At 39.1% G+C, this 26,663-nt stretch overlaps 1 protein-coding gene across 2 annotated transcripts; it reads right to left on the bottom strand.

The window, feature by feature from the left end:
• Window positions 1–6,212: 6,212 nt before the first annotated feature.
• LOC147178164 (G protein-coupled receptor 37-like 1) lies at window positions 6,213–26,198 on the bottom strand. 2 transcript variants are annotated; one of them, XM_086069988.1, is made up of 5 exons: window positions 25,380–26,198; window positions 15,559–15,858; window positions 10,340–10,527; window positions 10,159–10,247; window positions 7,813–7,960 (listed from the first exon to the last, which is right to left on the bottom strand). In XM_086069988.1, the coding sequence occupies exons 1-4, from the start codon at window positions 25,917–25,919 to the stop codon at window positions 10,160–10,162; spliced, it is 1,116 nt and encodes a 371-aa protein (XP_085926114.1). In that variant the 5' UTR covers window positions 25,920–26,198; the 3' UTR covers window positions 7,813–7,960; window position 10,159. The 2 variants fall into 2 exon arrangements, with proteins under 2 accessions (XP_085926113.1, XP_085926114.1); XM_086069987.1 differs by having other exon boundaries at window positions 6,213–7,960; window positions 10,159–10,527.
• Between the last annotated feature and the right edge of the window lie 465 nt (window positions 26,199–26,663).

Raw genomic sequence — 26,663 nt, forward strand, 5'->3', positions numbered from 1 at the left:
AAAAACTCGGTACTTTCAAGAAAATTCTTGTTAAACTGACATTTACCCATTTTACAGAAACATGTTGTCGACACTCCCCATTCAGACTAACTGCATAAACTCGGTGGAAACGAAAACTTGAAAGGTACGGTGTGGTAGTGGACACAATGAGCCACCTAAATATAATGCTACATTCACACCAAAAGCAAAGGGAGCGTTTCGCCTCGCTTTACTCACTAGTGTTTCACTGCTAGAGTGTACATGGGAGCTTCCTTTGCGCACACCGGAGAGAGGGGCTTTGCTTTGCTTCACTTAACACAGCCACTTCCACTACAGCAAAACTCCTCTCAGGAAAAAAAAAAGTTTCAACATTGCAATCAAGTGGCCGATACTGTGCTATAATGTTTTAGCTAATGCTATGTTAAGCCTTTTCGGGTGGTGGCCATGCCAGAACCAACATTGGCCCTGAATATCGCTAGCCTTGGGCAGATACATCACATCAGAATTTGGTCAATTTAACATTTTTCGAATCAATACTATTCATCGTCCCCACATTATCGTATTTTTTATTTAAAAAATTTTATTTTACAAATGATTCACCAATCTCGAGTGTTGAAAATCGCTTGCTTTCTTTGATGATGCAATGTCAATGATCGAACAAACATTCAGTTTTTGAGGATGTCGACAACACAGCACATCACCAGAACTCGTCACTTTAAGCAAGCACGACACCACTTGGCAAAACAAAAACAAAAAAAGATAGCTGTGATAATAAGAAAAAAAAATAAGAGAGTAAATAATATAATGATTCCTAATAAGAGATCGAGTAATTTACAATTAGTAAAACATAACTCTAAAACAGTTTAGTATACATTAAAGTGTTGATTTCATCACATTTATTGATCAAATTTCTAGCGCCATTTGTATTTTTACCGGTGTCCAGACACCCTGTACAATACACAATAAAATGAATTAAAAAAAAAAACTAAATATATAAATAAAATAAAAGTAAAATATCTAGTGGCCATAAAAGTCACATTCAAAATATGTGGTTGTACAAGTTTTTTTTCAAGGCAAGTGCAAATAATGAAAGTACAATTCAACAGCGTGCCTTAAGTAGCGCAATTGAACCGGTTTCCCCAGAAACTGTAGTGTCTCCGTCTGAACACTTGGTGCCACACTTGGTCGCACCCACATTATGACATACTTCATAGACTGCCCAAGAAGAGAGCCGCAAAGGGACAGCGTCATGTGCTAACTTCGAATCAAAGTTCTTAATAAAATGAATAAAGACAAATACAAGACTAATTGCTGAGAATGCTGCACAGATCATCAAACACAATGTCCGTTACAGGCACAGACAGCAATCCCCACTCGATTTAAAACTATTTGCGGCGATCAAAGGGTTTATCTGCCGTGATCCAAATGCAACAAGCTAGATGCTATGCTAACCGCCACGAACTACCCGCCTATGGAAGCCCATAAGTGTAAAAATTCAATAAATAAAAACGTCATTTTGAAATAAATATCCTTTCGATAAATAACAGGCAATTATTTAATGTGGCCATTAAATTGTAAAATGTATTATTATGAAAAGTGTTCATGCTATTCTTTAATACGTAACAAATATTTTATTTTGATTAAATATTTCATAATGATTATTTTAACAACGTCATACTTTTTTTAAAATAAAAATGACATTTAATTAATTTTCCATTTTTATAAGATAATAAAAAAAAAAAAAATTCAAAGTCAGTTATTTCATGATGTCCTTTTCCACAATGGCCTTTCTATTACATAATGGCGTTTTACAGCCGAATGACTTGACCTTGTCAATCAAATCACATGAGGCGGAGCCAGTTACGTGATTGGCTAAGTCCGTTATACAGACATGAGTAGCAGAACTTGCAGTATCGTTTCATGCGTGGAGAGTTTATTGGCTGATGACGAGCCGTGGCAATCACAGGTTTGTGAAAGAATGGCTGCGGTAGATAAGTCACTTTCAGAAGTACTTCGATAAATAGCAATTCGTTTGGAATCGGGTCATAACGTCCATACCCGCCCACCCGAACTACATTAAATGCAATACAAACGCAGCCCCTCAAAAGCACCCCTTTGCTTTAGTGTGAACGTTTTCCCGCACCCAGATAGGAGAACAACAAGGCAACAGGCACTATTTTTTTTTCTACAGACAGTTCTCGGAATGGACAGAGTGGATATCAGAATTTAAGACTTGAGTAAATTAAATTTTAGACCTGGGATGAAAATATGGGTGTGTTTTTTAAAGACGTTTAAGGTCTAAAATTTCTGTTTCTGAATATTAGACTTTTAAAGACTTTTTTTTAGACCCCGCGGGAACCCTGTAGTACAATTGATGATTCAAACATGTGACCCTGTGGTTGCGTAACACTGGTCTGGAACAGCACAAATTAGGGTATAAATGTAGCGGGACTGCTGGGCGCCGTGTTGGTGGCTTCATTAGAGAACAGAGGCTGTCTGTTTAAGTGTTTTGGACCAGCAAGGCCTCATCACTGCTAATGAGCTTGCCACTGCTCATAGCTCAGCCCACTCGCCAACATTCATCATAATGATGTCACACACAGCTTTTTGCTACCTTCTCTAACTTCAATATTTAAACTGTAAACAAAGAGAACGTCCTGCTTGCGTCGAGCAAGTCACATACACAGACACAAATATACACACACACACATAAACACACACACAGGTTGCCGTGGGTAACTATGAGGTAAGGGAAGTGCGAAGAGAAACTTTTTTTTCACCAGACAACACTTAACTCTCTAGATCAGGGCTGCCTAAGTCCCGTCCTCGAGAGCCCCGATTCAGCCTGTTTTTCATGTTTCTCTCTACCAACACACCTGATTCATGATCAGGATCGTTATCAGGCTTCTGCAAAGCTTGCTGACAAGCTGATATTTGGATTCAGCTACATTGGAGGAAGAAGACATGGAAAACAGGCTGGACAGGGGTTCTCCAGGAACGGACTTGGGCACCTCTGCTCTAGATTGAGGAAAAGCAAGGGTGCATGTGTGTTTGTGTATGTCTTTGTTACATTGAGGGGCCCATAACTCATCAGCCTGTGGATATAGACTGTTGGCCAGTCTTGATGTTCTGTATAGACCTGTACCTTCTCCCTGATGGCAGCAGGTGGAAAAGGTGGTGAGCCGGATGGTGCTGTTTTTTTCCACACATTCAGAAATTTCATTCAGTGTCCACTCAAGTTCTCCTGTAGTGCTGCTTAAACAAGCCAAAACACCTAACAAGTGCAAATTTGGTGTGGCCTGTGACAAGAAATGTTTAATGTTATTTTATCATGGAAGTTGTGAAGTGTCTTCCAACACAGGTCATTTAACATGAAATGTGGTCAGCTTTAGTGCAGCTGGAGAACCACACTAAGAATCCATATGTTAGAACGCTTCTGATGGCACAGTTGTAAAAGTTCACCATCAGAGATCTGGGAATGTGAGCACTCCTCAGCTTCCTCAAATAGTAGAGGCGGTGTTGTGCCTTGCCCACCGCTGTAGAAATGTGATCGCCCCAGGACAGGTCCTCAGTCAATGTTACCCCCAGGAATTTGAAGCTTTTCACCCTCTCCACCACATCGTTGCCTATAGAGAGAGGTTAATGGTTGATTAGTTTTTTCCTACAGAAATCCACCACAATCTCCATGGTCTTTTTGGTGTTGAGAGCCAAGTTGTTGTTGTGGCACCATGACTCCAGATGTTGCACCTCTCTCCTATAGTTTGTCTCGTTGTCGTTGGAGATGAGTCCGAGCACAGTGGTGTCGTCGGCAAACTTGATGATAAAGTTGGACGGAGAGGAGGCAGAGCAGTCATGAGTGTACAGGGTATAGACCAGAGGGCTCGGAATATACCCTTGAGGGGCCCCGGTATTGATGACAAGGGTGAAGGAGGTGTTTTTGCCCACTCTGACACTCTGCGTGCGGTTGGTTAAAAAGTCTACAGTCCAATTGCACAGGGTGATGTTGAGTCCCATTTGGTGGAGCTAGGACCGGAGTTTGAATGGCTGGATGGTGTTAAAGGCCAAGCTGTAGTCCACAAAGAGTAGCCGTGCATAGTTGTTTTTATGCTCCAGATGCTCTAAGAGTATGTGCAGCACCGTGGCAGTGGTGTTCGCTCTATATGCAAATTGGTGCGGGTCCAGTGATGGCGGTAGGGCAGCTTTAATGTGTTTGATGGCCAGTCTCTCCAGGCATTTGGCGGGGATGGAGGTGAGAGCCACTGGTCTGTAGTCATTAAGACATGTGACATTGGACTGTTTTGGAAGGGGAACAATTGTAACTGCTTTAAAGCAGGTAGGGACCAACGAGCAGGACAGCGAGATGTTGTAGATAGAGGTGAATACGTCTGCCAGCTCCACAGCACAGTCTTTCAGCACCCGACCCAGAACTCCATGTGGACCAGCCGCCTTCCTGGTGTTAATGCTGCGGAAGGCACATCTCACCTCATATATGCTCAGGACTGGAGATGGGTCGGTCGATGGGGGTTGGGGGGGCAGGACAGGGTCTGTGTTGTCCCTGTCAAAACGGGCATAGAAGAGGTTTAGGTCCTCAGCCAGAGTGGAACTGTCAGTTGAGGGTGATGGTGGTTTCCTCTTGTAGGCCGTGATGGCCCTAATGCCCTCCCTGACTTGTTTCGGGTCTGTGGTGTTTTCAAACCTGGCCTCAATACGCCTCCAGTAGTGACATGCCTCTCCTAAGATTAGCCCTAGCAGCACTGTATGCCTCCTGGTCTCCAGAGTAGAATGCAATGTCCCTTGCTCGGATAAGTTGTTTTACACCGTGTGTCATCCATGGAGGATTATTAGGAAACACACGGAACTGTCTCCAGCATGTGACATTGTCCACACAGAAGCAAATGTAATCCAGAACAGCGGAGGTGTAATTGTCCAATGTGACATGATTGTTAGTGTCCTGCTCTTTAAACACATCCCAGTCTGTGTGGTGGAAACAGTCCTGAAGCATAGAAACAGCGTTCTCTGGCCAAGTTCTCACTGTTTTCACTGTTATCCCACTGCTCTTGATCTTTGGTGTATACCTTGGGTGTAACAGAAGAGAAAGGTGGTCTGACAGACCCAGGATGGGATATACCTGGGCTCTATATGAATCTGCTACATTAGTATACATCTGGTCCAAAATATATCTCCTCTGGTAGCACACTTCACATTTCGATGGAATTTGGGAATCAGTGATTTAAAATCCACGTGATTAAAGTCCCCAGCTGCAATAAAGACACTGTCCAGATGTGCTAGCAGGCTGTTGTGGATGCTGCTGCTCACTTGTGCTAACGCTAGCTTAGCATTAGCATCCGGTGGAATGTAAACAGCGCAAATGTAAACACATGAGAATTTACGAGGGAGATAGAATGGACGACACTTTAAGAGTAACAGTTCTGCCTCTGGACTACACAGCTTCTCTATTACCATCACGTTCGGGCACCAGTAGTTGTTAATGTAGATGCATAGTCCACCGCCGGTCTTTTTACCAGAGTCCGCGGTCTTATCGGCTAGGTATGCGGTGAGGCTAGGTAGCTCGATATCCGCGTCTGGAATGGAGCTGTCCAGCCAGGTCTCGGAGAAAATCTGACACAAATAATGATTTAAAGTCTTTCGCGTAGCCATCTGCAGGCGTATCTCATCCACCTTGTGACAGATCGACCTTGCATTGGAGAGGAAGATGGTCGGCAGTGGTGGTTTTAAAGGGGCTAGCTTTTAGCCGGGCCCAGACACCCCTGCGCTTGCCTGTCTTCTACCTCCGCTCACAGCGCTTCCTCCTCCAACCTGCTGTGGCGGGTGTCCCCGGGGATATTCTGACAATCTCCGGGGGGATCATATACTCCACAGACAGTTGATAATCTCCATGCAGATGTAAAAGTTCGTTTCTGCTGTATTGAAACATGCAAAGACTGTGTGAAATGACACATAACACCACCACCAAAGTGCAAAAGTGGGAGCTCCAAGCCGCTGCGTCTATGCGCGCCACCATCCTCATCCTCGACTAGACACATAGTAAGATACAAAGACAAACATATGTCCGTTTGGCCAATGATAATGGGACATTTTAACTCATTAATGTTATTACTATTAATAATAAACTAATAATAATAATAAATACAGTATAATAGAACTACAAATATTGTCATTATTGTATCTGTATCGTCAATAACAAGAGATAACTGCAAAGTGATGACATCATCAATGCTGAAGTTTTTTTTTTATTTCACATTTTTGATAGACATTCTTTCACATAACCATGGTAATGTTTTGTGTCACTTTGGTCACATGGTTTATACATGACAAACAGCCACCTTGTTGTCGTGTGACGGACGGTTACCATGGCGACAACTGGTCAGCAAGCCTTTAGTCTTCAAATGCAAACAAAGTATGACGATGCTCACTTAAGTGTTTTTAAGTCTACTAAAGGTTGTTAATCGACATTTATCACATAAAAAAACAAACAAGAATCATGTGACTGCAATAGGGTAAGTTCAAGTTTAGCTACCTTGACCTAATTGATTTTTCTCTCATGCTTAACATTAACACAATTATTTGAAACTGCTACTTCAACATCAACTTTGTGCATCTCTGCCCCACAAAGTGATTTTTTATTTTTTTTATTTTGGTGGCCTTGTCAAACCTTTTCCCAAATCTTCAAACATTCTTTATTAGGGCTGGGTATTGATTCGAATTTCCTCAATCAATTCGATTTCGATTCACAAGAGTTCAGTTCGATTTGATTTTGATTTTTTTCGATTCTATTCACTTCATTTCAATCGGATTTTGATTAATTATGGAACATCAATTTTTCTTAGATAGGGACATGATAACTCCACAAACATTAAATTCCAAATTAAATTTTGCGGAGGCAGTAACTGGTTAATTAATTAATTGTATTAATGTGTTATAATCACTTTACACAAACACTGACACCAGCAAGGATGAGATGAACATTTCATCATTCTAATTCAATAATTGTAAATATAAATGTAAAATATTCTGAATTGTCTTAAAGTGTAAGAAAATACTTTGAAATTCATGTGAAAAGTATGTTTCAGTAAGAAAAAAGTTAAAAAAATTGGACTTTAAAATTCTATTTTCTTATGAATGTATGGGAAAAGAGATACTAAAATAATCAATTCATAGTTTTATGAATCGATATCAGGCTCGAAAAGGAAAATCAATTCAATATCAATTATTCGATTTTTCGTTAAACCCAGCCCTAGTCTCTTTGATGACTCTAGATGACATTTCCTTACTGGGCAGACAGGAATTAAAGCGGGCGTGGAAAGGAAGGTGAACAAGTAGGATACAGGACGGGATGGGAAAGTAGGAGCAGTATCATCTAACTCAGGGATAGGGAACCCTGGTCCTCGAGAGCCACTGTCCTGCCTATTTTCCATGTCTATCTCCTCCAACACAGCTGATTCAAATGATCAGCTAATCAGCAAGCTCTGTAGAAGCCTGCTAACAATCAGAAGTGGCAAATCCAGGTCCAGAAAGCAAAAACCCTGCCACAGTTTGGCTTTAGCCATTGATGCAAGCTAGCTAGTTAGCTTCCTAGCAGGTAAACGAGCACCATGGGAGCTAGCTAGGGAGCTAGCTGGCTAGCACCTGGGGCTAAAGCCAAACTGTGACAGGGTTTTTACTTTCTGGACCTGCATTTGTAACTTCTGCTAACGATCTTGTTCATCACTCAGGTGTGTTGATGGAGGGAGACATGGAAAACTGGCAGGAAAGTGACTCTTGAGGACCAGGGTTCCCTACCACTGATCTAACTGGAGATAGACAATATAGCTGACGTGTCTTTTGTTTTGTCGAAGAAGATGGACGCGTCTTTGACTGCCTTCAGCGGGAGGTGAGCAGAACCGGGAGAACCTTCAGCCAAGTTCTGCTGACATACTCGACAGCAGCAGCAGCAGCAGTCCATGAAGACCCGACCCAGCGCCTGTGGACCACACATAGAGTGTAGATGTTCGCATAATTGTGTGCAAATGTTCATAGATGTTCACATAGATGTGTAGTTGTTCAGAGTTGTGTAGCTGTAAATGTAAAGATTTGTAGATGTTCAATGTAGGGCTGATAAAGAAGTCAGTTAAGTCGACCACAAAAATTGGTTGACGCAAAAATGCATGCGTTGAAGATATTTGAATAATTTTTAAAAAACATATTTGAAGCACCTGGAAGTTGCCGGAACCAATATATATATATATATATATATATATATATATATATATATATATATATATATATATATATATATATATATATATATATATATATATATATATATATATAATTTTATTTCCCCCCAAGATTTTTATTGTAATTTGTTTTTAATACAAACAAAAATGTTGTCCTCCACAAACACACACACAAAACAAAACAAAAACAAAAAAAGCAGGATACATGAAAAAAACTCTATCTCATTTGCTACCCAAACAATGTATTGTCTTTTTCCATAGAGGACATGAATGAGTCCCTAAGAGCTACAAATCCTTCCGTATCCAATGTATGTAAACCTCTCCAGTCCAAGACCTATCAGCATTTATTTTTCCCACATTTGAAGTCGGAACCAATATTACTTGTTTCCGCACGAATACTTATTGCTGACAGACTCCGACCGGCATTCACCACTACTAACTAAGATGCTTCTTAGGGTTTGTTTGTGGTCTCTTACTATGGTTTTACGCCACCAAAGTGTGCAATAACCGAGCCAAATTGACCCAGTTAGCCACAATGCACTTAACAAAAGACGCAAGGGAGTTTGCAAAGGTGGACGCTGGCAGACTTTAGAAACTAACTCACTTTGCAATACCATTAGCTAGTTCAAGGACGCAAAAATGCATGCGTTGAAGATATTTGAATAATTTTTAAAAAACATATTTGAAGCACCTGGAAGTTGCCGGAACCAATATATATATATATATATATATATATATATATATATATATATATATATATATATATATATATATATATATATATAATTTTATTTCCCCCCAAGATTTTTATTGTAATTTGTTTTTAATACAAACAAAAATGTTGTCCTCCACAAACACACACACAAAACAAAACAAAAACAAAAAAAGCAGGATACATGAAAAAAACTCTATCTCATTTGCTACCCAAACAATGTATTGTCTTTTTCCATAGAGGACATGAATGAGTCCCTAAGAGCTACAAATCCTTCCGTATCCAATGTATGTAAACCTCTCCAGTCCAAGACCTATCAGCATTTATTTTTCCCACATTTGAAGTCGGAACCAATATTACTTGTTTCCGCACGAATACTTATTGCTGACAGACTCCGACCGGCATTCACCACTACTAACTAAGATGCTTCTTAGGGTTTGTTTGTGGTCTCTTACTATGGTTTTACGCCACCAAAGTGTGCAATAACCGAGCCAAATTGACCCAGTTAGCCACAATGCACTTAACAAAAGACGCAAGGGAGTTTGCAAAGGTGGACGCTGGCAGACTTTAGAAACTAACTCACTTTGCAATACCATTAGCTAGTTCAAGTACGAAGCTACAATAAGCTAGTATGTTATTGGATTTAAAATGAGATGGAACCACAAAACATCAGAGTGACGGGGCGGCATCCTGGAGCATAAAGTAAGTTAAAAACCTTTACGTGCGTTTAGTATGCTGCATCAATGGCTATTGTAGGCTTCCACAACTCAATATGTTTGAACAAAACAAGCAAATATGCTTAGTAAACATATGATGAAGATATTTTTATCATATGTTGGATTAAGTAAGTGATTTGTGTTTATTCGGGGCTAATACTAATCACAATTGTTAATTGTTTAGCTAATTTTGTTGGTGTTTGTGTAATATATGCATATGTGTACATATGATGAAGATATTTTTATCATATGTTGGATTAAGTAAGTGATTTGTGTTTATTCGGGGCTAATACTAATCACAATTGTTAATTGTTTAGCTAATTTTGTTGGTGTTTGTGTAATATATGCATATGTGTACAGAAGATAAGGAATAATAAGTATTTATATCCACTAAATTCAACTTTAGAGGACATTAAAAAATAATAATGTGGGGGGGGGGGGATTAATCGATGGAATAATCGATAGGAGACAATAGTTAGTGACAGCACTAGTCCAATGTTGAATCATTACCTACCTTACATAAACATAGCAGTACAACAGGTGTGACGGACGACTTGAGGAACAACAGGAAGTGATGCAAGAGCGCCAGCGTGGCCGCTGTGTCTGCAGAAACAGTGACGTGGGTGTACGCTAGCACAATGTTGCATATGTGTTCAGGCAGAGCGCACATGGTGTACACCAGTGCTAATGCTAACAAGGTGCAGTTGAGCTGCTGCTCTAGTGCCTGGTGATGTCGTTTGTGAGTGGAGGATGGGTCGTCAAGGGTACGCTGCTTGTGGACGGAGCTGGAGTCACTGTGGACATTGCGGGTTGCCATTTGGCATAGGACAGTGAAGAGGACGGGCAGGCAAAAATAACAGCCGAAAGTCCACCACATACGGCCCTGAAAAGAATAAAGAACATGCCTGATGCCAGCATTGAAAAACAAGGCTATTATTAGTTAATGAAAACTTACTAAATGACTAAAATGAAAGAAAAAAAACATTGAAATAAAAAACGCTTTAAAAAACAAGACAACTACCTGAAACTACAACTAACCATAATTATAGCGAAAATGCACTTTGGCGTGTCTTGTCCAGGGGTCCATTTCACAAAGCGTTAAGTGAGAACCCTGAGTCTGTTAACCCTGAAATGCTGGAAACTGTGCGTTTTCCGTTTCAGAAAGGGAGGTCACTGAAACCAGAGGAAAAGTTAAAGCTCTTGGTCAGTTACCGTAGTAACAGAGTCTATGAACCTAACCAGGTCGGTAGCAGATTTATCACAATGAACCTCGAGGTTCTCTCTGTCTCCACCTCCTTTCAGCCACACACAACATTTGATTCCCTCATTCATTCAGTCAGCTGGCGAGTTTTGGCATAACATAGTTGTGCCATCTGTTCTTTAAAAAAAAAAAACATTAAATACAATAGGCCTATATTAAAAGTACACTTTTTTTCACGAACATGGCATGTCCTCTTGACAAATTATCCCTTTGATGAAGATGCACGCTAAAAAGAATTGTTGAACCAAATTAAGATTAAAAATTTAATTGTTGACCATCTTAATAAAATTGCTTCAACTGGTAACACACGATTGGATTGAATTAAATTAATTTTAGTGAACATATTAAGTTTAATTAATTATGACTTCATTAAACTTAATATATTCATTTTGGATTAATTTTAAATTGACAAATTTAATTGTTGACCGACTTAATAAAATTGCACATGATTTATTAAATTAATTTAGGTGAATATATTAAGTTTAATTAATTATGAGATCACTAAACTTAATTAATTTTTAATTTTTGATTAACTTTATTTCAAGTGAATATATTAAGTTTAATTAACTCAATTAATTAAACTTAATATATTGAGGTTGGATTAACTTAATTCAATCGTGTGTTACCAACTGAATTTTTTTCATTAAATTGGTCAACAATTACATTATTAATCTTACATTGGTTCAACAATTCTTTTTTTAGAGTGTGCAGGTAGCATTACTTCGCGGGGAATTAAATATTCGTTGTGAGATGGTTATCAGGCCGCGCATAGATATTCTGGTATTTCCAGACATTTATCTTTTTGCACGGTACCATTTCACATCACAATCCATCATAATCCGTTTTTACATTTGCAACATTACCAGCTGTAGTCATGCGCTCACATCCCAGCATATATTGTGTGTTGCGCTCCATTTTTTTCTTATACCCGTTTGAATAATGTTTTGATATTTTATCTGTAAATATAGCGATTTTTAGATTGTCAAAACTGTGCATGTGTCTTGAAGGGCTCTTATCACCCAAGCTCACCAATCTACGGCATGCCACAGTTGACATGACACTAACCAGCTCCGAAATGGTTAATTAAAAAAAAAAAACGCGACGCCATCTACGTGCGTGGAGTTGACTCCCCCACCACCCCATGCAAAATTTGATGGAAATAGATTATTTGTGCTACGTTTGTGCTAGTACGGCTGATATCATTACGTCAAACTCGAGGTCAAAAGTAAAATAAATAATATCAGCAATGTTATTTGTTTGTATTTGCACTGTTTTCCACCACTGAGTTTTGAGATCTACACAAAAATTGGTCTCAAAATTACTATAATTTTTTTATCTGTTTAGCTTTGCTAAGGGATTGTTTTGTAATTTTTTTATATATATTTCATTACATAAAAGAAAAAGCAGACATGTTTACATAAAAACGCAAGATTTGAATGAATAGAAGCAGAACGAAATATTTACCTTTACACATTTAAATAACCCAATCAGAAATACACCAGTTATAATTTTTACACTTTTACACACGCCATTAGGCCTACTGTGATTGTGAAGACCAAACGATTCAGTAATACCATGATGTGAATTTCAGGCCATATCACTAAGCCCTCAGTCTGTAGCAAAAATTTGGGGATCAGGGAAGATTTTTACACAAAGAACATGTACATTAATACAAAATATAAAACACTTTTTGGTAAAAAAAAAAAAAGGAAAAATTTACATAGACCAGAGGTCTAGTTCACAAAGCAGGTTTAATGAGAACTCTGCGTCAAGAAACCCTGAAATGTGGGAAACGCGTTTTCCGTTTCAGAAAGGGAGGTATCTGAAACCAGAGAAAAAGAGGTAACTCTATCCTGTTTCATAAAAAAGAGGTAATTTAAGATCTCGGTCAGTTGCTGTAGTAACATGTTCCGTGAATCAAACCTGGTTGGTTGCAGTTTTTTTACAATGAACCTCGAGGTTTTCTCTGTCCCCGCCTCCTTTTAGCCACACATGTATTTCATTTCGTCATTCCTAAAGTCCGCTTTGGCGAGTTTTTGCGTAAATACTCCTATACTCTAGACTCTAGAGTATAGGAGCGTAAAGTCCAATTTTGTCACGAACATGGCATGTCCTTTTGACAATGACCCTATTGATGAAGGTGCCGCATTATTGCGCAGGGAATTACATATTCGTTGTGAGATTGTTATCAGACCGCGCATAGATATGCTGGCCTTTCTGGACAGTTATCTTTTTGAGCTGTACCATTTCACATTACAGTCCTTAATCCGTCCTTACATTTGCAACATTACCAGCCATAGTCATGCGCTCACATCACAGCATATATTGTGTGTTGTGCTCCGTTTTTTTTTTCTTATAACCGTTTGAATAATGTTTTTATATTTCATCTTAAGTCAAGTGCGCTTCTCCCCCGCAGGATTGCACCCAAATGAAATGAATTAATGAATTACCATTCAACAGGTTTCCCCTGTAATATTATTGTGATTGCAAAGGACTCCATTTAAATTTACGCATTGACCTGACTCGAGCAGCAACGTTCTCCCACGTCGCCTTCCTTTATGAGGTGCCGCTGCGTTGTTGCACTTTTTTTTCTAAAGACTTGTTCAAATTCGCCATATGATCGCATTAAGATTTTCAGTTGAGAGGAGTAAAAAACAAAAACAAACGTGGAAGCAGAGGGCTTTGCCGCACTCACGGTTGCCATGGTGACTCGACAAATCAGGGCTCCATTGATGTGGACTTTCTAGTGTAGCGGCAACGCCAGGTGAAACGACTCTGCATTGATATAACTACCTCAATTTAGCTGTCCTGGAACCAAAAATGCAGAATTTCCTATCTCAGGGCATGTCAACTCGCTGTTCGGGGTTAGTCTCGGTGTTTAATGAACATGCTTTGTGAAATGGTCCCCAGACGCGTATTTAGCCAATTTTTGTGTGTGTGTGTGTGGGTGTGTGTGTGTGTGTGTGTGTGTGTGTGTGTGTGTGTGTGTGTGTGTGTGTGTGTGTGTGTGTGTGTGTGTGTGTGTGTGTGTGTGTGTGTGTGTGTGTGGGGGTGTGTGTGGGGGTGTGTTTGTGTGTGTGTGTATATATATACTGTGTTCTTTTCAATAAGTTATAAAATTATATAATTTATATAAAACATAGAGTTTGAAAATAATATTTATACAACAAAAATACAGTATCCCCTCCCCCCATTTGATTAGAAAATGGTTTGATCCACCTCAGCGCTCCACCTTTGCTGTTGTGTACAAGCAGAGCATGCATTGATCGTGGTACCTCCCTGTGACTGTCTAGTCGAGTGAAATTGCAAGTTCCTTACTTTCACTAGGATATGTGAAAGGTTTATTACTCTACCAGTCAATACCAACACATTATTTTCATTACTAGTCATCTTTTTTTATGCTCACTTATGCTACTTGGTAGGTAGTTAAGAAGGTGTTTTTATTTTTATTTTTCTCCCCAAGTTATGAAACGTTGCAGGTGGTCAGACTGAAGGCTTATGCCCATCACTGTAATTTTTTTGTGGAATGAGGGAAACAAGTGTTAATATTAATGTCTCAATTATGCTGCTATTGGCTAGCTTACTAACGTGCACGCACATGCGCGTCTGCATAGGAAAAAACGAAGCCTGGACATACGATTTTTAGCAAACAAAAGCTCAATTTTGAAGTGTATTTTTATTTATAAAAATATTAAAAGAAAGATGTAAAAAGGCAAAGACACACAGTGTTAAAGTCAATTTGTTTTGTTAAATACTGCTGATGATGTCTGCACTTCACCCATACACAGACTTGTACATGTATTATTATAATTATTTTGTAGATTCAAGCGCATTTATTTTTTAATGTGTATGTTAATGTATAGTTTTTTTTAAATAATATATTACAGACAAGTAATATAGAGACAGAAAACAAACATTCTGTATTAAGTTAATGCCTGTTAATATATTTTACATGTTGTATGTTTAATTTAAAAGAACATTTCAAAAACAAGTCCAAGGTCTATTTTTGTTCTTGCTGTAAACTGAAGCTGATTTACTCCAGAAACATGCATACTGTCAATGCATATGTTGAGGAGCTGTAGAGTACCCTTGCCCATAAATTAGGGTTAGAATATGTTTATATTTCACTATTACCGTCCTTTTCACCCTTTGCATAAATTGGGTTAGATTTGGTTTACTCACTAACTTCCCACTAAATTTTTCGAGCGGGAAGTACCACTAAACCACGACTAAACTTTACCCCCCACCACCACCACCCTGCCCCCCGCTATTTCTAGCACCCAAGCACTTGGGAGCAAGCTAAACGTCTTTATAGCACCCCTAAACCTTTGATCCTAGAATCACCTCTGAAAATAGACTATTAGGTTTTGCCTTAATTTGATCCATTTTAAAAATCTTGAAAAAGGACTGCCTTCCTCACACAACCTCTTTAGTGGCCTTGCATTATTAGAGTAATAGCTTTGAATATTTTGATGGTATGATGTCATCAATTGGAAGAAAATTGCAAATCCAATCAAAATCGTAATACTTGCCAGAAAATAACAAAACCTCAAAACTAACTACTGAAAAATGCAAAAACTATTATAACCCTGCGGGAAACTCGTTTACAGAATCTGGTCGGTGTGTCAACTGGTAAAGTGGGCGTGGTCTCACCTGGTGGTACCTGTGCAGGAGTGAGTGCAGGGAGTCGGGCAAGAGGAAGGGGGGTGGTGAGGAGACACTGATAGAGCAGGAGTCAACAGTGGTGGTGGGGGTGATCCGTGCGACGTGCCACAGGAAGAGCTCAGGACTAGCCAGCAGCATGGCGGCGACCCAGACCACGGCCAGCTTGACCAGCACCGAGCGACAGCGTTCCACTCGCCGCGTCTTTGGTTGAGACGAGCTGGTGGCGGCATGGAAACGGTCGATGCCCAGGGCGCACAGTGTGAAGGAAGTGACGCCCAGAGACACCACCTGAGAGATGCCACGGGTCAGTGGATTCGCCATCACACATCATGTCAATATTTACATATGATGATGTAATTTGGTACATTTTCAAAAGGATCACATTCACAAAAGATGCATTTATCGTCTATAGCCAACCTTGTTATTTAATTCACTTCCAATTAAACTAGTACCAAACTGATTAATTGGCCGTTATTAGCTCTTCTTTTTTGCTGATTGTTTTTTTCTGACACAACACATAACATCAGCCAAGCATTATGGCATTCAAACATTTAATTAATTAAAGTGTGATTTCACCTCACTTTGCTGCAAGGATATTTGTATGTTGTTGTTTTTTTTTATCGATTTTCCTCACAGCCAATGGCTTTGAAACAGACGGGAATTATTTTTATGTGCACAAATCTTTAAATTTTCTTTTTTTGTTATATATTTTTACTTTTACTTTTACTTAACAAATAGTTTTAGAGATACCACTACAAAATCACTTCCAAAGTTTAATAAATCAGATACTGATGGCACAGCACTCTGTTTTCAGTCTTTTTATTTTATTTTATTTTTTTATAAATCCAGAAATGTACTTGGGTAGGCTACTTGGCTGGAAAGAATATTTTACATCATTGAAAAATGGTTGACGACCACTGCCTTAAGGCATATTTTAGTGGGCAAGCGTTCTTGGTTTAAATTATGACTACTGGCATTTGGGGGGAAAAATCTGCTTTTGTTTTGACAAAATAACAATAGGGTATTATTTTGTTATTTTATTATTTATTAGGGCCCGAGCAGCGACCACTGCGAGCTGCAAATTCCCTATTGTATCTGTATAAATTCTTGTTCTTCTTCTTCAAAATTAATCACATTTTTGGGGACCTAAACATGTACGAAAACTTACCAAACTTTGTACATTCATCGTGCCTTGTGAAAAATTTGATCATTACAATTGTCATGAATAATGAAAGCAAAATGTCTCTGTAGCGCCCCCCTAAAAAGCCCTACCTGCACGTTTGACCTAGAGCTACGAAAATTGGAAGGCACTAATTTAGTAGTACTCCCAGACGCACAAGAAAGGCAGTGGAACCCCTGTCTTGAAATTTTCAGAAAGTGAGCTATGAATTTTTTGAATGTCCAATTTTGGCCCATTTTTGCATATTTACAGTGGTCATAATTTTGCCCCCTTTTCCAACAATTTTCATCTGATTTAATTCAAACTTGTCCTGTATCATCTCAAGACCTGGAACAACAACTGGGGAATAAATCTTGAGTTTTCAAAATACTATATGACAGGGCGTATAAATGTAATAGCATAACATTTTGCCTTTCATATTTCCTTGATCATGAAAGAGGAAATGCTTAACTCCCAAACTTCACATGTATCTTAACTATGAACTAGTCAGTACTGACCAAATTTCTAAGTTCACAATCACCCCGCCCCCCATCCCAATAAAACAAAACTGCACCTTTCAGAGTAGTGGTGTGCCAAAAAAATCGATTCTCATAAGAATCGCGATTCTCATTTAGTACGATTCAGAATTGATTTTAAATGTCCCAAAATAGATTTTATTTAAATAATTTTATACTGTCTTGCCCTTGTTTGTGTGTGCCTTTACAGGGAGTGCTGTTCATGTTGTACCTGATTTGGCCACTTAGGGACAGTGTGGTTCCACGCATTCTGATACACTATTAAATCGTAGTCACATTACAGAGTAGAAGGAAAACGTCACGATCAAGTTATGCCAATTAAAGTTGTTGTTTTTTTGCAGCGTAGGAAGAGCATATGCCGATGAGTAATGTTAACATACTTCTCTGTATACATTCCTGAAGCATTTTGTATGAATAGCCGTTCTTTTGAGTGATAAAAATGCCGCGAGTAGCGCGCTAATTAGCATTAGTGAGTAAGACTGGAGTAAATCATGACGATTCTTTGCACATCTATAAATTGAAGCAAAAATAATTGTCAATCAAATCATTTTGAATCGGAAATAGTTTCTGAATTGAATCGCAGACCCAAAAATCGGAATCGAATTGAATCGTGAGACATTCCCACTCGTATTTTAGAGTGGTCCTTTATTGTGGGCAGTCTAAGGCGCGCCTGTGCACTAAACATGGTGTCTAATAAGCATTTTGATATGGCACATCTGTGAGGTGGGATGGATTATCTCGACAAACGAGAAGTGTTTACTATCTGATTTAGACTGATTGGTGAACAATATTTGAGAGAAATGGTGATATTGTTTTAGATCTTTGAGTTCATCTCATAAAAAACGGGAGCAAAAACAAAACTGTTGTGTTTAACTTTTGTTGAGTATACATATAAAATATTACATGGCTTAGCACCTTTCTATCTCGGTGACTTAATAGTACCGTACATTCCGACACAAAACCTTCGTTCGCAACACGCTGGTTTTTTGGTGATCCCAAAAGTCAAGAAGAAGTCCCCGGGTTCAAGAGCGTTTTCGATTCAGGCTTCAGTGCTGTGGAATGCCCTACACTCGGATATCAGAGCCTCTACCTCAGTAGAAATGTTTAAATCTCGCCTTAAGACTCATTCTTATACTCTTGCATTTGGCTGAATTATGTGGGCCTGATGACTGCCGCTATTTACTCTCTTCTCCCCAGCTAGGAGGTGTAGTGAGCTGCTTTACGGATTCTACACTTATGAATGTGACGAGATCTGAGGCAGACTATCACCCTGGAGTTGCTACCGTGGAGATTTCTACCCCAACCAACCGGGCCTGGTTTGGATGAGGACCCACTTCCCTGAAGCCTCTTCTTGCAGTGCTTCAACTTCTTAAGGGGACTTTTGCACTATTCTAGTTAATATTGTTTAGCATCACATACTGTGTAAATTGTTGCCCATTCGGCATCCATTGCAGCCTGGTCATGCTGGAAGGGGGATTTCCACTATTGGATATTCGTACAACACAAGTATCCGGCATGGATGATTAATTTCCCAGATACGAATATAACACTGATAGACTTCCTTAATATCCGTGCTGAAAGAAAGCCCACAACCTTCAAGACCACTGAGCTGGTACTGAAACAAGGAAAAATGAGCTCAATAAATATAATGAAATGAACCATATTGCACTCATTTTTTTTCATCCTTGTATTTTTTTCCATTTATCTTATTACTTGATTATGCAAAATCTTAAAATAAGAAAACTTATAAAACCCCTGTTCAGGGCCTTTTATGTTGGTTAGTTGTCATCTTAATATGTGGGAAATGCTTGTTTTGATCCTCACTGTACTTAAAACTCAGGTTAAACCACGCCCACTTCCGCTGTGTGTCATGATTAGGGGGTGGGGGGGGGGGCACAATCATCTTGTTAGGCGGGCACACCCATGCCAACGGGTGTGGATAAAGAGTGCTGTACTCGCTCGTCCCTAATTTCCACATTTACGGTCCCTTCTCAAGGTTTCTTAATGATGTTTTTATTTAATTTATTTTTTTTCCCTTACCCTGCACATGAAGCCCTTTGAGACTCTTTTGTGATTAAGGGCAAATAAACTTGACTTGACTTGGCTTGACTTACTAACAAAAGGAAATACGTATTGTTGTTTTTCTTTGATGTTTTGCTCCTAGCGCGTTAACCTGATCAACTTCATATTTGCTTGGAAAAGTGTTTAGGCCTTCATGATGCTGAAAAACGAACTTAGTGATCTTTCATAAAATCCTGTTGCTATGGAAATACATTGTTTTCAGAATCTGTGGTTGTTTCATCTAAATATGTTATTGGTGAAAAATAAAAGCACAACATTTTATTTTGCTGAATGCTGTTGCTGTGGCTACATGATTTTTGCCAAGAAAAATTATGCCAATTTGAGTGGTCTGTACATGTGTGAAAACTCTGAATACACATCAGGCCTGGCAAAAAACAAAAAATCCAATATGTAACAGCCATCTTCTAAAAATTCAAATTTCAATGTGACAGTACCTCAGCATTTTTCCGGGTACTCCGCTTTGTTCCCATGTTCCGAAAAAGCTGCATGGTAGGTTAATTGAAATGCCTAATTTGTCCCTCGGTATGATTGTGAGTGTGGATGGTTGTTTGTCTGTGTGCCCTGCGATTGGCTGTCAACCAGTTTAGGATGTACCCTGCCTACTACCCGAACCCAGCGGGGATAAGCTCCAGCACCCCCACGACCCTTGTGAGGAATAAACGGTTCAGAGAAATGGACAGTACCTCAACGTGCAAGTACGTCAAAGTGGCCCAGGTTGCGAGGGCAGCTCTAGTTAGGGCCTGAGCAGCGACCGCCATCATTGTTTTTTAAATGGCATGTTTTAAGGTTTCAATTACTATGAATAAAATATTTTTCTTCCATCCCTTTTGGTTTTATTGAATTGTTAAAAAGTTCCCTTTTTTTGTTTCACCCTGAACTATATGCTGGGGGCGGGACATCAAATTTTGCATTTCATATTTGCTTTGCCACAAAGAAAGAAATGTTTAATAACTCCCGTGAGTACATGCTCCAAAAAAAATCGATATTTCGCATCTATATGACTATATTCGGTCATGTAAATAGCGCCACCTAATGGTGACAAAAAAATTCAATTTTCACAATTTTATATACTGTGCCGAGCCCGTAGAAGGGATCCAGTTAAAAATTTGTTAGAAAAATCTTGAGATCATGCCTCAAACCGAGTATTGTTAAAGGTCCTAAATCTGTATTGATTTGAGTTTTCAATTCTGTTTGACAGTGAAGGGGATGTTTGTCTACATGTAGTAAAGATGTGTTTTGACATATTTTTGTAATATAATAGAAAAAAAGGTCTCAGGCATGGAGGAAAAGTAACTGATTTGCATTTCCTTTCAAGCACAGCCAATTACGGTGATTTTCACCAACACAATTTGCATAAAAAGCAAAATGATTGAAAAATCTCTTAATACTTAACCATTTTAATCAAAATCAAAGCTTTTTTTTAAACTTTAAGTTTGTAAGTTTGGACGACTAACTAACGGAATAATTTACACAGAACATGCATTTCAAACACTATTTCAATCCCCAGTGCCACAAAGCATTGCTGGGAGCGCCTCCAAGCTCTCAGCGACGCTACTCAGGTGCACGGTTTCACATTTACAAGGGAGTCGACACTTTCGTCAGTGACAAACTTCTGCCTCTCTTCTGCTGGTAACCTATGCATAAAATAAAATAAAAAATAGCACAATGACCAAACGCCACTTTTTCTTCCTTGTCGTTTTCTTCTTCTTTTTCTTCTTTTTCTTCATCGTCTTCTCTTGGCAGATTACTTTATATGGATGCTCAGCAAAAAATCTACACGTTCACTATTTATTGAAAGACAGAAATAAAATTACTTACTCAAAATTTTCAACCTAGACTGCAGCTGCTGTTAATAAAAAGCGCAATTAATTGGAGTGTAAAAAAAAAAAAACTAAATTGGCTTGGCTTGACACAGTCACGTGGTGGCGACAGGCCATCTGGCCACCGTTAATGTTGGCATGAAACCTTTGTGTCCATATAGTAAAGATCATTAACTTTACTGAAATTTTGGTATAATTTTTTAATGAAATAGGGAAAAAATTTACTCAGGCCAGTTACTGGAAGGGAAACAAAACGTAACAACTGATTTGGATTTGATGTCTAACGCAGCCAATCACAGCGATTGTCACCATTATCAATTTGCATAAAAAGCAAAATGACAGAAAAATCTCTTAATACTGCTTTTTATTACTTTAAGTTTGTTCCTGCATGCATCATGAATGTTTTGAGCAAGATTGTGTCAATTTAATGCATTTTACTTAATACAACCGTGACTGTGGACAAACAATGACATCATAGCCATGTACCTTACTTGTCATGTTGTGAAAGCAAAGATTTTGAGAGTTAGGTTAAAATGACTGGTACTCTATGTGACACAATGCAGGTGGGTTTATTGCTTCATGTTTATTGCATGACCTTATTGTCTGCATAGTGTTTATTCCCAACTCAGCTTGGGAGACATTGCACACATAACTGAGTGAGTGTTGAACTATTAATGCTTCACCAAACGGTGAATGGACAGTTATTTTCTTTTTCTTCCATTTGAGTTCTTAATTTATTCAAAGGAACTGATTGTGAAGGAGAAGTTATACTTTTTCCTGTTATATTCTGTTAGAGCTTAGGTTTTAGTTGCTAGGAACCTTTACTTCTAGCACATGTTTCTGTAGGAACTCGTTTAATTTTGGACAGGCCAGGGATATATAAAGGGTGGAACCCATGTGGAAATATTTTGTCTAAGATACAGGCCACATGGGCAGCCGGTAAGAAATGTTTGGCTCTTTTTTTCTAGCAGTTTATGTATTATGCTTCAGTAATTTGTGCATGTAGTAATTTGAGTATTTTGTGTTTGTTTGTTTGATTGTACCTGTCTCTCATTGACAATTACATTGACAGACGGAAAGGGGTTTCCGTTAATGCTTAGTTTGTCTTTTTTTTTCTTCTCTTTTTTTAAGTTTGCCGTCAATCGTCAAAAAAATGGGCGTCCGCCATTGACGGTTTGACGGACCTTCCATCAATGTTGACGCAACACCCAACACTGTTTATAACTTTCACTGTTTACACTGCTTATAAAAAATTATAATTTTGATCTCTAGGCAAAAACTTATATATTTTATCCGAATACCCGAATATTCAATAGAATTTTCAGCAGGTATCCACATAACAAAATATTGGAAAGCTGCAGCCGTAAAGCTATTCAGTAAGAGGAAAGGTCTCAGCTGCAGCTGTTATTGTATGGCACTGGCAGCAGCATTTGAAAAATGAGCCTGTAACAAAAGTGACTCGTTTATTTTTACATTTGCACTCAGAAATTTAGTCATTACTGACTGGTTGACAAATCCGCTGATGCAAATAAGCATCATTACAAAAAAACTAAATATGACAAACTCTAACTTGTGGACATTTTCACACACTTCATACTGAAATTTGTGGTACTGTTTTAGACAGTGAAAAGGATTTGTAGTGCTTCCACCCCTCGCTAGAACGTGTCTGGATGTCGCTAGCTGGGCCTGCTCGCCCCCTCCCGACATGGAGCCACTGCTTCTTTATTTATTTATTTATTTATTTATTTTCAAAGCAATTCTTCCTTCACATTCTCCGCAGCCATGTTTTCTCCAATGTTGACAAGTGCGCAAGTGTCTTTTCAAGTTTTCAGACACCCCCCCGACTCCTCCCCCTCTCAGAGCACAGAAGAAGAGGGGCGGAGGCAATGCAGACGAAGCAGCAGCAGACAGAAGCGCAGCAGAGCAAGTATATCTGTGCAAATTTGAACTATATTGTTTTAGACGAAATAGCCTAATTCGATATCTCATTTAAAAATTATCAATATAGTTTTTATATCTATCGCCCAGCCCTAGGTCATAATTACTAGTTTTGCCCGAATTCATCAGTTGAGATGACAAACTTCCTCAGATTTTAAAATGTGAAAATATTGGAGCTCAGGTAATGCCTTTACCTGTTATTCGAATTAACTTGCCACTGGTCTTTCAACACTTCCTGAAAATTTGGGATGAATAGCATTTCCTTAAGGTACCGGTTGCTATTGACCTTTAAAAGATACGTACGTGCCAAAAAAATTAATTTGTTTTTCTCAAAACGAGGGATTTCAACCTGCCAACATTGAAATTAGTTTTTGAGGTACCCCCACGCATTATACATTATTTGAATTAAGTCTGGAATTAGAATACATTGGTACCTCGGAGTTTGAACACAATTCATTCCTGTAAAGTGTTCAAAGTCCGAATTGTTCAACCTCCGAAACATTTTTTCCCATAGGAAATAATGTAATTGCAATTAATTTGTTCCTACGCTCCAAAAACAGAAAATTCCTATTTTTATTTATATTTATGTCAAAAACATGTACACCCTGTACAGTATTTTAAATAATAAAAAATACCTTACCTTTTTGTTGTGGTGTGATGGCATCAGTGGATGAAAAATGCTGTTAATGCATGCTTTAGTTCAGTGCAGAGTTAGTGTATTTTACGTTGGCCATATTATTAGACTACTAAGGGGTCCTTGTGCGTTGTTTAGCATCAGGCACGTTGTTGAACAGCTAAGGGGTGGTCCTTGTGCAGTATTTACGGAAGCAGTCACAGTAGTTATAACGGCGCTATAATCTCCTTCCTAAATCCACTATGGTTCATAGCACTGTACGTTTTTCTTTTCTGCCACTGGAACTGCTATCTTTATTTGGGCCCATGTCGAAGAAAATTGGCATGGAAAAATCAAAATGCACTTGCGAATGTACGGAGCACCTTTGGGAATATTCACCAATTCTGACTGGAAATGAGCAGCGCTTCGTCTCCACTACCGCGACGTGAGCATTCGGCATTGCTCGACTTAAGGTATGTTCGGCTTTGCTTGGTTTGCTTGGGTGTTCAAACTCCAAGAATGAGGTCAAACTCCGAGGCATCTTTTACTCAGATTTTTGGGTCAAAGTCTGATTTGTACAAGTTCCGAGACGTTCAAACTCCGAGGTTCCACTGTATATGAATATCTCAGTTTTCATTTTCGGAGACTTTTTTTTTTTTTATGCGGACCAATACTTAAAAGGAGAGAAATGCCAACACTGTACTGAGCAAACTTAGGCACCTGACACTATGTACGGTCTAAACAAAGCATGTGTCATAGTAGGTAATATCAAATGTGTGTCACAATTGTGAGAAAAGGCATAATTAACAGAGTGAAATGTAAGCGTCATTCAAAAAAGCTACGCGGACCGTGCGGTGAGTCGACGTCACTCATGGCAAATAAATGTAATGTTTGCTGACCAAACCCAGAAAACAGGTGAGCCGTGATTGATAGTTACCTACTTCCTCAGCACAGGTTATGCCATCTTCAGTCGACAGCAAGTTGAAAAAAGTTTTTAAAGGTATTAGTTCCACATTAAAAATAATGTAGTTATCAAACTCATTCTGGACAAAATAGTAACTTTTTACTGTTGAAAATGGCTCAATGAGTCAAGTGTCCCTTTAAAAACTGCTGACAGTAGAGCTGTCAAAATGAATTGATTAATCAACAAGTAATCTATTCTCAAATTAATCGACAACTATTTTAATAGGCGAGTAATCATTTAGAGCCATTTTATAATTTAAAATGATCCAAATCCTCTGTTTTCAGTAAATCAACAGAAATTGTCCATTGATTTCTGTAGTCATTTATGAAAAAATAAGACCTTTGCAAACATCTGTTTTTACGTTGGAAAACAATGACCGAATTGGTAATATGGAACAACATCAACCCCCCCTTTTTTTTTTTTTATCACTATACAAATACGAAGTACGAAATAAACACGAATCACTGGTTAATAAACAGTGATCAGGGAAAAAATTGCTTTTGTAATACATTTTAATACAAAATTTAAATGAATCTGATTAGTCGATTAATCGTTTAAAAAAAATATTCAATAGTGACAGCACTAGCTGGCAGTGACTGAATGAATTGGTGCTGAACCATGTCCGAGGAAAAGTTGATCACCGTTGTCTTGACAACATGCACTCACCCATGACCACACCCACCTAAGCCCCGCCTACCTCCATGTAGGGTACCAATCGGCAGGTGATGTCGGGCAGGATGCGACGGTGTGACAGCCAGTTGACCAGCTCCACGGGCAGGCAGAGCAGCAGAAGCAGAAAATCCCAGAATGCAACGCTGGCCAGCAGGTAGTTCCAGGCCGACCTCATGTAGAAGTTGTTCCATACAATGCATATGATCGCCATGTTGCCCACCACACCCACCGCCAGCAGGAGGCCAGCCGCCAGTACGGTGGCATAGGCAATGTAGGAGCCATGCCTCAGCGGGTAGAAAGGATTGAAGAGGCCAGGGACTGCATCTCCAGCGGCATCCTCCCTATATGTGATGTTGGAGAGACGGGTGACTTGCGCAGGTGTCACGGAGTCATTCTCAAAGGACTGGCCAAAGGTGGACTGCTGCACTTCCTCGTCGGCCCCGCGAGCCAGGCGCCGGTTCTGCTCCGGGTCTGGGGCGTCGGCATCATGGGACTCTCTGAGGGCTGTGGGGACCACAAACATCTGACACAGAACCAGGACCAATGTGAGAGACGGTACCATCATGGAAGATCCAAGGAGAGTCTAAGCAGGAAGTTCAGGAATCACCACAAAGTTAACAAAGTGAACTTTACAAATGATATTTGTTTCTAGCTTCTCGCGTGTTCACAGTTGGACCTCAGCAAGACATTCGTTGAATAAAAGACAGATGGAGAATAGATGATGATGACCACGGTGGTGGTGGTGATGGTGGTGGGGAGGGGCCTACAGTCCGTGGCAGGACTGCTCTGTCTGGGATGAACGCAGCAAAGTGACTGAAAGTCTTGTAGGAAGTCTGGGACAAACCGAGGCGTCACCAATAAATACACACGCACACGCGCACACATGCGCGCGCACACACACACGGAAGCATTTGCACACAGGCGCGCACAGACTCACACACAATCCTGTCGTCTGCTGACCCCTGCTGTTCATTCAGGTGAAAACAACACCAATAAGGACTTTAAATTTACATGTACAATCAATCAGTGCCTGCAAGAACATAGCCAAGAAGATTTTGAATGTGTGCAATATACATTTTATGGATAAAGTAACATTTAATCTGCCTTAATTGATTTTATTGATTTATTTTTGCTTCTTTTGTTGAAGCAGGGTGACTGAAAGTGTTGTTGTTGTTTTTTTATTATCTTTATTCACACATTAAACAATTTATACAATACAATCTCAAACACAGAACACACCAGGGAGGTCAAAACGTATAAAAGCTAAACAAAATAAAATCAACAATATAAAAAAAAAAAAGAGAATAAG

This window comes from Leptonotus elevatus, chromosome 2, assembly GCF_054856555.1.
Source record: "Leptonotus elevatus isolate MCC_2025b chromosome 2, RoL_Lele_1.0, whole genome shotgun sequence".
Lineage (NCBI taxonomy): Eukaryota > Metazoa > Chordata > Actinopteri > Syngnathiformes > Syngnathidae > Leptonotus > Leptonotus elevatus.

Bases quoted from the DNA above. Each gene is read 5' to 3' on its own strand.
- LOC147178164 (XM_086069987.1), bottom strand. From the start codon at position 25,919: ATGATGGTACCGTCTCTCACATTGGTCCTGGTTCTGTGTCAGATGTTT. The intron at 15,859-25,379 runs GTAGGCGGGGCT...GGCATCTCTCAG, and splicing joins GATTGGTACCCTACATGGAG to GTGGTGTCTCTGGGCGTCAC. The intron at 7,961-10,158 runs GTAGGTAATGAT...TGTGGTCCACAG, and splicing joins TACTGCTATGTTTATGTAAG to GCGCTGGGTCGGGTCTTCAT.